The sequence below is a fragment of the Salvelinus fontinalis genome, chromosome 33 (assembly GCF_029448725.1).
Source record: "Salvelinus fontinalis isolate EN_2023a chromosome 33, ASM2944872v1, whole genome shotgun sequence".
Lineage (NCBI taxonomy): Eukaryota > Metazoa > Chordata > Actinopteri > Salmoniformes > Salmonidae > Salvelinus > Salvelinus fontinalis.
In genome coordinates, this window is record NC_074697.1 from 45,182,633 (window position 1) to 45,194,168 (window position 11,536).

Below are 11,536 nucleotides of genomic sequence, written 5' to 3' on the forward strand. Positions count from 1 at the left end.
GGTTTTCATCAAGGATCTCTCTACTCTGCTCTGTTCCTCTTTCCCTCGTTCATGACTAGTCTCCCAGTCCCTGCCGCTGAAAAACATCCCCACAGCATGCTGCCACCACCATGCTTCACCGTAGGGATGGTACCGGATTTCCTCCAGACATGACGCTTAGCATTCCGGCCAAAGAGCTCAATCAGATAAGAGCATCTTTTTTACTCATGGTCTGAGAGTCCTTTAGGTGCCTTTTGGCAAACTCCAAGCGGGCTGTCATGTGCCTTTTTCTGTGCAGTGGCTTTTATCTGGCCACTACCATAAAGGCCTGATTGGTGGAGTGCTGCAGAGATGGTTGTCCTTCTGGAAGGTTCTCCCATCGCCATCAAGAAAGTCTGGAGCTCTGTCAGAGTGACCATTGGGTTCTTGGTCACCTCCCTGACCAAGGCCCTTCTCACCCAATTGCTCAGTTTGGCCGGGCAGCCAGCTCTAGGAAGTCTTGGTGGTTTCAAACTTCTTCCATTTTAGAATGATGGAGGCCACTCTGTTCTTGGGGACCTTCAATGCTGCAGACATTTTTTGGTACCCTTCCCCAGATCTGTGTCTCGACACAATCCTGTCTCGGAGCTCTACGGACAATTCCTTCGATCTCATGGCTTGGTTTTTGCTTTGACATGCACTGTCAACTGTGGGACCTTATATAGACAGGTGTGTGCCTTTCCAAATCATGTCCAATCAATTGAATTCACCACAGGTGGACTCCAATCAAGTTTTTTTTATTTTTTTTTATTTAACCTTTATTTAACCAGGTAGGCAAATTGAGAACACGTTCTCATTTACAATTGCGACCTGGCAAGTTGTAGAAACATCAAGGGTGATCAATGGAAACAGGATGTACCTGGGCGAAATAAGGTATGTTTTTTTTATTTGAATAAATTTGCACAAATTTCTAAACCTGTTTTCGCTTTGTCATTAAGGGGTATTGTGTGTAGATTCATGAGGAAAAGGGAAGGGGTCTGAATACTTTCCGAATGCCCTGTATGTTCAGGTCATGTGTAGATATTACAGATAACAGTACCAAACTAATTAAAATGCCACGATCTTCCCATTTGTGTCTGCTGGGAAACATGAGTTTGAGCCCTCCAACATTAGTCCACAGGTTTAATGAACTGGACAATTACGTTCCCTTAGTAATATCAAAAAAGGATTCAGGAATGTGGTGTGTTGTCCACTATTACTGAAGCATGACACTTGATATGCATGAACAAACAAGAGTGAATTTAGTTTAGTAATTGTGTTATTACATTGGTTAAAATTATTACATTCATAAAAAGTGACCCACTTCATTTTGTAATAATCAACACAATGTAATAATTATTACATTATGCACAAACTTTTAGCAATTTATTATCAGCATTTATAACAAACGCAGAAGTTATTACATTAGCAACCATTACATTATTGGCAGATATTACATTGTCAATGTACGTAGTAGCAAATGACAAACTTCATACATGCTAATCCTGAACAATCTGTCACACTGACACTTCCTAACATTGAACAAATGACAACTACACATCAGAACACAGATACTTGGTTTTTATTTTCAATTCTTTTGTTCCCTAAATTTGTTATCCTTCAGATGATATCCTTATCTTTTTAAAAAACACATGACCATGTCACACCACATGCAAAAACAAAGCCGGGAAGGCCCAAGCTAGTCCTGGGAATGTGCTCCATCATATGACTCAAGACAAAGTCTCAAGCAATGGCTTTTTCATAGTTACTAGGGAGGGGCAACAAACTCCTTCAAAAGATGGCCACTATAACGAGTTTGGTTAGTTTTGAAATATCAGATATTTCTGTATGACCTTCCTTGATCAACCCTGACCTAAAACCACAAAAGGGTACATGAAAATACATCCACAAGAAAATGTCAGTATATGATACTTAAATATTTTTTGGTCTGAAACAAAAAAAGTGATAAATAATCAGAATCAGTCCCGACCAGAAGTGTTCTCTGCAGGTTATGGAATAACAACCTTCTCCCACCTTGACGCACAACCCTCGCCAAGTGACAACTGGGTACACTGGTGCATCTGTAGAGTTCTTGTTTCTCTTTGGTTTAGTTGAGCTGTCGTAGCGGAAAGGTCTGACCTGACCCATGAGTTGCCTCACAGTGGTAAAGATGGTCTTTGGTGCCTATATAGTGTCAGGTTTTAAACTCCTCCCTGTGTTGCTGTAAAACAGTGACTGTTGTTTAGCTGTTTGACCTGACTGATGTAAAGGAGAACGGGCCAGTGGAGTGAGTCCTTATCGGTTGATGGTGTTATAGGAGGTCTGGGAGGCCGGATCCAGGGGCTTGGCCGAGGCCTCCGCCTCATACTGGTCCTCATGGCCGGCCTCGATGATGGGCTCCCTGTCCTCCTCTATATCCTCGTCACAGTGGGGGAGCTGGAAGAAAGAAGTCAGGCCATGCAGGTCGGCCATCCGGTGGAAGGCACGCAGGACCAGGTACATCATCATCAGCCCTACAAACAGGTACACTGCAAAGGACAGAGAGTACAACATCAGCAAGTAGACGCTGTGGGAAGAAGCATTATACATGGACACAGTCACTTGTCTCACAAAGCGCAAACTCGCCACACTGGTGTGCTCGAGGTGTATTCCTGCTGGACAAGAAGACCAGCTATTCAACAGGCTTCCTCACCATACAGTTATGCTTATATGCCATATCATGGTTCATTTGTTTCAACAGTTGTTTCAGTGCAGCTCAGTAAGTAGAGTAGACTTACACCTCCCTTGTGACTTAAATTCTGTCATGCCATGTTGTGGGTGTATTCTTTGACAGGAAAAGTATATTCCGATATGAGCAAAACAACCTAATTTCCCAGTAGTTTAAACTTTAATGAGAATTACACCCAACATTTTTGCAATTGTCTGAGAATGGTGCTGGACCATATGACACTTTATTTTTAAGGGTAAAGTGTGATGAACAAGCTTTAAATAAAAGTTAAAATCCAGGTCATGTGACATGATCAACCAAAACAGGCCCTAAAACAAGTTATTTAGACAATGCCACAGAGTACAACAAATACCACTAGGCTCTAAACAGCGAGGTTATTTTGAGAGGATAAAAAGGGTAATTCCAATAATTCAATTATACCATAACTCTGACAAATGTCATGTGACAATATGAAATCCCTCCAAGTACAAGTTGGGTAGATGGTGTGGTATCCTTGACTCCCTACTGCAACATGCCCTTTAGATGAGAGCAATTTCACCAGACATTACACTCTTCCCAAAACAAGAAGCCAAATTCAAATTCACCCATCCAGTATACCAACCAAATCACAGACATTGTGAGATACATGGAGGGGGCAGTGGAGCGACACTTTAGTTTCCTCCTGAAAACCACAAGGGTGCCTCCTCAGACTTACACAAATGTACAGTACAAATATACTCAAAACGATAAACCGTACTGCATATTTGCAGTATCAGAATTACATGTCTAGGGTCAATACAGGGATAAGGAATGCATCCATTTTCTTTCATCGGGAGACTCATGCAGTCTCAGCATTCTGACTAATATCTTCTGACATTTGGCCCACAAATGTTGTCTCAGGACATTGAGCACAATGAAGAGCAGAGGTGTCCTGTCATCTTCAAATTACGAGTATTGAAAACATATCTTACATAAGCATATTTAAAAACTAAAAAAAAACAGCATTTACTAGTTCTTAAAATTGCTTCCTTGGACGTTATAGATCCTTCTGACCAGAGTGCACTACTTGAGAGGAGGAGCACTCAGGAAGCGTCAGTTCTCACAACCGAGGTGTGAAAGTTCCTGCGGTTTCACAGAGACACAACACCATATTCCACCAGAGGGCCTAGCGATCTCAGTGCTGGACAAGATGTCACATTCTGGCTCCTCTAATGTGAGGTGGTGTTGGGGCCGAGCGTCACCCACTTCACTCAAGTGTCTGCGCACGGTCAAAATTGTCAAGTCCACTTATTCCTATGCACATCCCTCTGTTTAAAACATTGATGCAAACTGTCCCTGTTCACACTTATTTCCTGGTTTTCTATTCAAAAAAAGGGGGAAAAAAATTCTAACTCGAAATCATGAACACCAATATTTAAGTTGAATGGGTAATGACTATCACGGAATTTATATGACATTAGTCTGAGCTGTGTCATGAGCCATGTCAGGGTGCCTTGCCCTGTTATCAAACGCACTCAGACTATTAACACACTCAGACTAGTTCATGACTCACCCATCACAGAGATCTTATACAGCGACCTGAAATTCTGTCCGGGCTTCTCGCCGGGCACGTAGTCGCCCAGGCCGATGGTACACAGCGTGATGAAGCAGAAGTATATGGCGTCCAGGAAGGACCACGTGTCCTCGATGTAGCTGAACACCACAGCGGGTACCACAAAGAAGCCCAGCACCACCACCAGCAGCAGGATGGCGAAGTGGACGGCAGTGGCGGCGAGAGGGTCCAGGCCGATCTTCTGGCGGAACATGCTGATGGGTCCGTAGGTCACCAGGTGCATGAGCCTCTGGACGCAGGCGGTGAGCACCAGCATGGTGAAGGGCACTCCCAGCAGGGCGTAGAAGATGGAGAAGGCTTTGCCCGTGTCCGACAGGGGCGTAGTGTGCCCATATCCTGGGGAGGGTGGAGAGAAAAAGTGTGAGACAGAGCGCAAGTTTATAGAGCTAAGAAAATATTAGGATCCCATACAAGCAAACAGTACAATAGCAGATAGCATGCTGTTGCCAGAGAGGTAAGTGATCTCACCATCTAGAAAATTAAAGCTATGATGCGAACAAGTCGTTTATCATTGAACAAAATGAAAGTCAAAACAATCCACTGTAACTAGGCCACTCAGGAACATTCAATGTCATCTTGGTAAGCAACTCCAGTGTATATTTTGACTTGTGTTTTAGATTATCGTCCTGCTGAAAGGTGACTGAACCAGGTTTTCCTCTAAGATTTTGCCTGTGCTTAGCTATTCCGTTTCTTTTTATATAAAAAAAACTCCCTCGTTCTTGCAGATGACAAGCATACCCATAACATGATGCAGCCACCACCATGTTTGAATAGTAGTATAAGTGATGTGTTGGATTTGCCCAAAACATAACACTTCGTATTCAGGGCAAAAAGTTCATTACTTTGCCACATTTTTTGCAGTATTACTTAAGTGCCTTACTGCAAACAGGATGCATGTTTTACAATATTTTTATTCTGTAAAGGCGTCCTTCTTTCACTCTTAATCAGGTTAGTATTGTAGAGTAACTACAATGTTGTTGACCCATCCTTAGTTATCTCCTATTACAGTCATTAAACTCTGTTTTAAAAACACCATTGGCCTCATGGTGAAATCCCTGAGCGGTTTCCTTCCTCTCCGGCAACTGAGTTAGGTAGGGTGCCCTTATCTTAGTAGTGACTGGGTGTATTGATACACCATCCAAAGTGTGATTCATAACTTTTTTACCCATCTACCATTAGGTGTCCTTATTAGTTCTCCTGGCGTCCGCCAAACCCAGATTTGTCCGTCAGACTGCCAGATTGTGAAGAGTTATTCATCACACACAGAGAATGCATTTCCACTGCTCCAGAGTCCAATGGCGGTGAACTTTACACCACTCCAGCCGAGGCTTGATATTGCGCATCATGATCTTAGGCTTGCGTGCGGCTGCTCGGCCATGGAAACCCATTACATGAAGCTCCCGACCAACAGTTCTTGTGCTGATGTTGCGTCCAGAGGCAGTTTGGAACTCAGCAGTGAGTGTTGCAACCAAGGACAGACAGTGCATTTGGAAAGTATTCAGACCCCTTTACTTTTTCCACATTTTGTTACATTACAATAACCCTAAGCACACAGCCAAGACAACGCAGGAGTGGCTTCGGGACAAGTTTCTGAATGTCCTGGAGTGGCACAGACCGAGCCCGGACTTGAACCCAATCTAACATATCTGGAAAGATCTGAAAATAGCTTCGCAGCGACGCTCCCCATCCAACGTCGTGGACTTCAGGAAACCCCTATCCACATCGACAGCAGTGGAGAAGGTTTTAAGTTCCTCGGTGTACACATCACTGACAAACTGAAATGGTCCACGCACACAGACAGTGTGGTGAAGAATGCGCAACACCGCCTCTTCAACCTCAGGAGGCTGAAAAATGTTGGCTTGTCACCGAAAATCCTCACTAACTTTTACAGGTGCACAATTGAGAGCATCCTGTCGGGCTGCATCACCGCCTGGTACGGCAACTGCACCTCCCACAACCGCAGGGCTCTCCAGAGAGTGGTGCGGTCTGCACATCGCATCACCGGGGGCAAACTACCTGCCCTCCAGGACACCTACAACACCCGATGTCACAGGCAAAAAAGGCAAAAAAAGATCATCAAGGACAATAACAACCCAAGCCACTACCTGTTCACCCCGCTTCAATCCAGAAGGCGAGCTCAGTACAGGTGCATCAAAACTGGGACAGAGAGAGATTGAAAAACAACTTCTATCTCAAGGCCATCAGATTGTTAAACAACCACCACTAACACAGAGAGGCTGCTGCCTACCTACAGACTTGATATCATTAGCCACTTTAATAAATGGAACACAAGTCACTTTAATAATGCCACTTTAAGAATGTTTACATATCTCACATTACTCATCTCATATGTTTATCCTGTATCCTTCATTATCTATTGCATCTTAGCCGCCCTGTCACTGCTCATCCATATATTTTATACTTATTTATTCTCATCCCATTCCTTTACTAGATTGTGTGTATTTGGTTTTGTTGTGGAATTGTTAGATACTGCTGCACTGTCGGATCTAGAAGCATAAGCATTTCGCTACACTCGCAATAACATCTGCTAACCATGTGTATGTGACCAATAAAATGTGATTTGATCTGACCTGACAGCGCTTGAGGGGGATCTGCAGAGAAGAATGGGAGAAACTCCCCAAATACAAGTGTGCCAAGCTTGTAGTGTCATGACTCTAGGCTGTAATTGCTGCCAAAAGGTGCTTCAACAAAGTACTGAGTAATGGGTCTGAATACTTATGTAAATGTGACATTTAATTTTTTATACATTTGAAAAAAAATCTACACCTGTTTTTGCTCTGTCATTATGGGGTATTTTGTGTGGATTGATGACGGGGAAAAAACTATTTTATCAATTTTATAATAAGGCAGTAACATAACCTAACAAAATGTGGAAAAAGTCAAGGGGTCTGAATACTTTCCGAATGCACTATATGTCAGACGGATGGAGAAATCAGACAGGATAAAGTACACAAAAATATATGAATGAATATGTTCATAGATGGGTCAGAATATAACCATAAAGGCTAGATAGGGTACACACACTTCAAGACTCATGGTGAGATTACATTTCATAGATTGACTTCTTACAAAGTAAGTGGCACAACAGTTTACAGATTCAACACATCAACTACTGTTTATTTAGGATGTTGAAAGTAAAATATTAAAGATGACACTGTGCAATTTAGCCAGACAGGTTTAGAATAATTCCTCATCTATTTTGATGGGCAAACAAAGTTAGCTGGTTGTCTTTGTAGGGAGGGAGTGAGACGATCAAATGACAGTGTCGCGAGTCAAGCACAATGTTCCATACAACTATTGTTTTCTTGCCTGACAGACAAACTACAGAGTTTGCCAAATGTTAGCTGGAGCAGTTTCAAAATGAATTGCATTGGTAGAAACAGGACAAAACAAGCAACTTGTTAGCTGGCTATGTATAGCTTTACCTTGCGAACGTGACAAACCATGACCTAAATCCAACAGATTAACACAAATTACTATAATCTCCATTTCGGTAGCTAGTTAGCTGTATGTATGGCTAGCTAGTAAAAGTGACAGCTGAGGTTGACGTTTCACAAGCGAAGCCCAAATTTACAGCCACACAACGTTCCTTGCCTGACAGACTAGCTAGCTACCTATAGCAAGCAGCTTGAGCCATGTGAAACACATCTGTAAAAACAAGACAAAATAACCAGATAGTTAGCTGACTATATACAGCTAAACACTACAACTATGAGACAGAGAGTAATCATTCCAGCTCCTCTGATGATGATCACTTGATTGGAACAGGTGAGCACATGACAGGATTTGCTAATCTGAGCGCTATGCCTCAAATTTCTCAGCATCCAACATATCTGCTGTTGTCTCATTTCTTTCAACATCACGGGTCCGAATCCGTATCACCAACCAACATAGATACAAGCTCTTATACAGTGAAAAGTCGTGGACGCATTGGCACCGTCATTTTGAGTAATTAAGTGATTTTTTTCTGTTAAGAGGTCAAAATGACAGCATAACCTGTTTCTGGTTGATGACAACAGCCACGCAAATAAGACAACAGGTTGTTAGGAAGTTAATTCTGTGATATGGATGCAGATCTTGTTGGAAAAACAAGGCCGTTCGCAGCCGCTATAGTATATATATATTTTTTAAAGGCAGTTGACGACCGCTATGGGTTCTAAAGGGTTAACCAACTAACCGAGGATTTAAATTTAGCCTTGCATAATCCCCTAGACGCAGTCACACCGTTAAAAACAAACTAAATTGTCACAAGAAACTAGCTCCCTGGTATACAGAAAATACGAGCCGTAAACCAAGTTTCCAAAAATTGGAAAGGAAATGGCGCTCCACCAAATTGGAAGTCTTCCAACTAGCTAGGAAAGTACCGCGCAATATCGAAAATCCCTCACTGCTGCTCGATCACCCTATTTTTGATACTGTTGAAAAGCTAACTAAAAAGCGGCATTCCTTCCCCAAGTGAGGATTGCCTTCACTTCAGCAGTGATGAATTCATGAACTTCTTAGAGGAAAACATCCTGATCATTAGAAAACAAATTAGACTCCTCTTTGTATTTGCGTATTTCTCCAAAACTCAGTTATCCCGAGTCTGCACAGAACAGGCAGGACCTCGGATCAATTTAATCCGGTGTCATTTTGACACATTCACAAAAATAGTCATGGCCTCTAAACCTTATTCCAACTAAACTACTGAAAGAGCTACTTCCTGTGCTTGGCCCTCCTATGTTGAACATAATAAACGTCTCCCTAGCCTCCAGATGTATACCAAGCTCACTAAAAGTGGAAGTAATAATGCCTCCCCTGAAAAAGCCAAACCTTTAACCCCCAAAATATTTATTTTTAAAAATAAAGAAATCTGACTATATCAAATCTCTCATTCCTCTAAAAATGTTTTGAAAAATCTGTTGCTCAGCAACTAACTGCCTTCCTGAAGACATAATTCCTACGAAACCATCCAGTCTGGTTTTAGACACCATTATAGTTCTGAAACTGCTCTCGTGAAGGTGGTAAATTACCTTCTAATGGCATCAGACCATTAGAAGGCTCTGCGTCTGTCCTTGTGTACCTATACCTTTATGCCGCTTTCAACACCATCGATCACATTATTTTGGAAAGATTTGAAACCCTAATTGGTCTACATGGACAGGTTCTTGCCTGGTTTAGATCTTATCTGTTGGAATGACATAAGTTTGTCTCTGGATGGTTTGTCCACTGGCAAATCAATAGTAAGTTTTGGTGTTCCTCAAGGTTCCGTTCTATGACCACTACTGTTTTCACTACACACACACACATCAAGCATTAGGCACACCTTCCTAATATTGAGTTGCACCCCACCCTCCTTGCCCTCAGAACAGCCTCAATCTGTCAGGAATGGACTCTACAAGGTGTCAAAAGTGTTTCACAGGGATGCTGGCCCATGTTGACTCCAATGCTTCCCACAGTTGTGTCAAATTGGCTGGATGTCCTTTGGGTGGTGGACCATTCCATTCTTGATACACAGGAAACTTGAGCGTGAAAAACCCAGCAGCGTTGCAGTTCTTGACACAAACCGGTGTGCCTAGCACCAACTACCATACCCAGTTCAAAGGCACTTAAATCTGAACTCATAATGAGAGGCTGCAGTTGCTCGTGGGTCTGCTCACCCACATATATTTTAATTTTAGAGTTAATTTCCTGCAATTATACACATTTAGTCATTGCATGAAGCGAAATTTTTGCAGTTTTTAATGATATCTGAGTGAGTCTAATTTAGAAAATCAATGGGGGACCTCGCCAGGTAATTCAACCATGATAACAATATTAGATAGCTGGCCGCTAAACTAAGTTAGGAATCTAAAAAATGTTAGCTGACATGGGCTAATTGACTGACTATCAGTGATTGACATGACAAGTGTAAAACTCCTGATTTCGAAATTGCACCTTGTGTAGTCAGTCTACTAATCTAGATTGCAACGATAAATTGAGACCCTGATTTAGTCAGTGGAAATGGATCTGAGGACTTTCAAAAGGAGGACCACCAGTTGCTCATCCCTGCTTTAACGACTTTGAAGAACTGATACTGGGGCAGTTACCTGAAAAAAAATCGCATGGCCCATTGATGCTGGCATGTTTTGGTCACTGAATACAAAAAATGCCCAGCTACAACTGTAATTTGTAACCAATCAGTGTTTCCTTGAGTATCTTGCAATATTAACAATTAAATTGTTTAGAAATGTCTACATGGATTTTTCTTACACGGACCAGCCGAAACAAAACGAAAACGATGTAGGCCTAACAAAGACAAGTGACGTTAACGTTATAGGCTATTTACTTACCGACTGTCGTTACTAAAGTGTTGGCGAAGAACAAAGAGGAAGCCAAATCCCAATTAGAACTCGCAGAAGAATTCGGAAGGATAGAAACCCCATACTTATTGGCTTGTAAAACTCTCTCCAAAAAGTTTTCAAGTGATGTTGCATTGACGCAACTTTGGTTGAGAAACTCTTCCTTCAGGACTTGTATGTCTCTTTTTAGTTTGTCCTCCACCGGCCGTTCGATGGTGGAGAAAACGAACGCTCCAAACAACAGATAAGCAACATAGAACAGTATAAAACCTGTAAGCATTATCCAAGATTTGTACCACGAAGACATTTCTCTGCTTTCAATGTCATCCGCCAAACTGTGACTTTGTAGCCTACTTCCCTGCCTCCGTCCGCTCAAGTTGTACGTGTCGGCAGTCCTCCAACCCACTGTTACAATTTTGACAAGGATGTGTTCAAACGCCTAGAACTCTGAAAATAAACATGTTGAGAATACACTGCACCCTACTGTTCCTCATGATAACAGCATGTCCTTAGTCTTTTACGTTCTATTTCTATCTGCAATAATGTGAACGTTTCAATCACCTGAATATAAGCCCCAGAGAATAGTCCAAGAGCTGAACCAGAAACAGTTAGGTGAGCTACAACACATTTCCTTTTCTGCCCCCTTCATTACCCTTTTCTCTGTGGTGTTTACAAGACTGGATAAGGAAAATATAGGGAAAAGGCTCAAACAATCCCTAGGTGAAACTATAGACTAAATGATCCAGTAAGTCTCAGATCTGGATCTGCAGACTAAAGTGAAGAGCTATGTTGCGGGCCAAAAAGGAACTAGAGTATACTGCCTCACTCTCCTAGTTTCATATGTCCATAATTGCTTCATATAGTTGTTATTGCAGACAG

The 11,536-nt window shown here is 42.1% G+C and overlaps 1 protein-coding gene across 1 annotated transcript; it reads right to left on the reverse strand.

Moving 5' to 3' along the window:
* Positions 1-1,563: 1,563 nt before the first annotated feature.
* LOC129832366 (potassium channel subfamily K member 6-like) lies at positions 1,564-11,202 on the reverse strand. Its single transcript, XM_055896384.1, has 3 exons — positions 10,649-11,202; positions 4,257-4,652; positions 1,564-2,525 (listed from the first exon to the last, which is right to left on the reverse strand). Exons 1-3 carry the CDS (start codon positions 10,962-10,964, stop codon positions 2,293-2,295), a joined length of 945 nt encoding a protein of 314 aa, XP_055752359.1. The 5' UTR covers positions 10,965-11,202; the 3' UTR covers positions 1,564-2,292.
* Between the last annotated feature and the right edge of the window lie 334 nt (positions 11,203-11,536).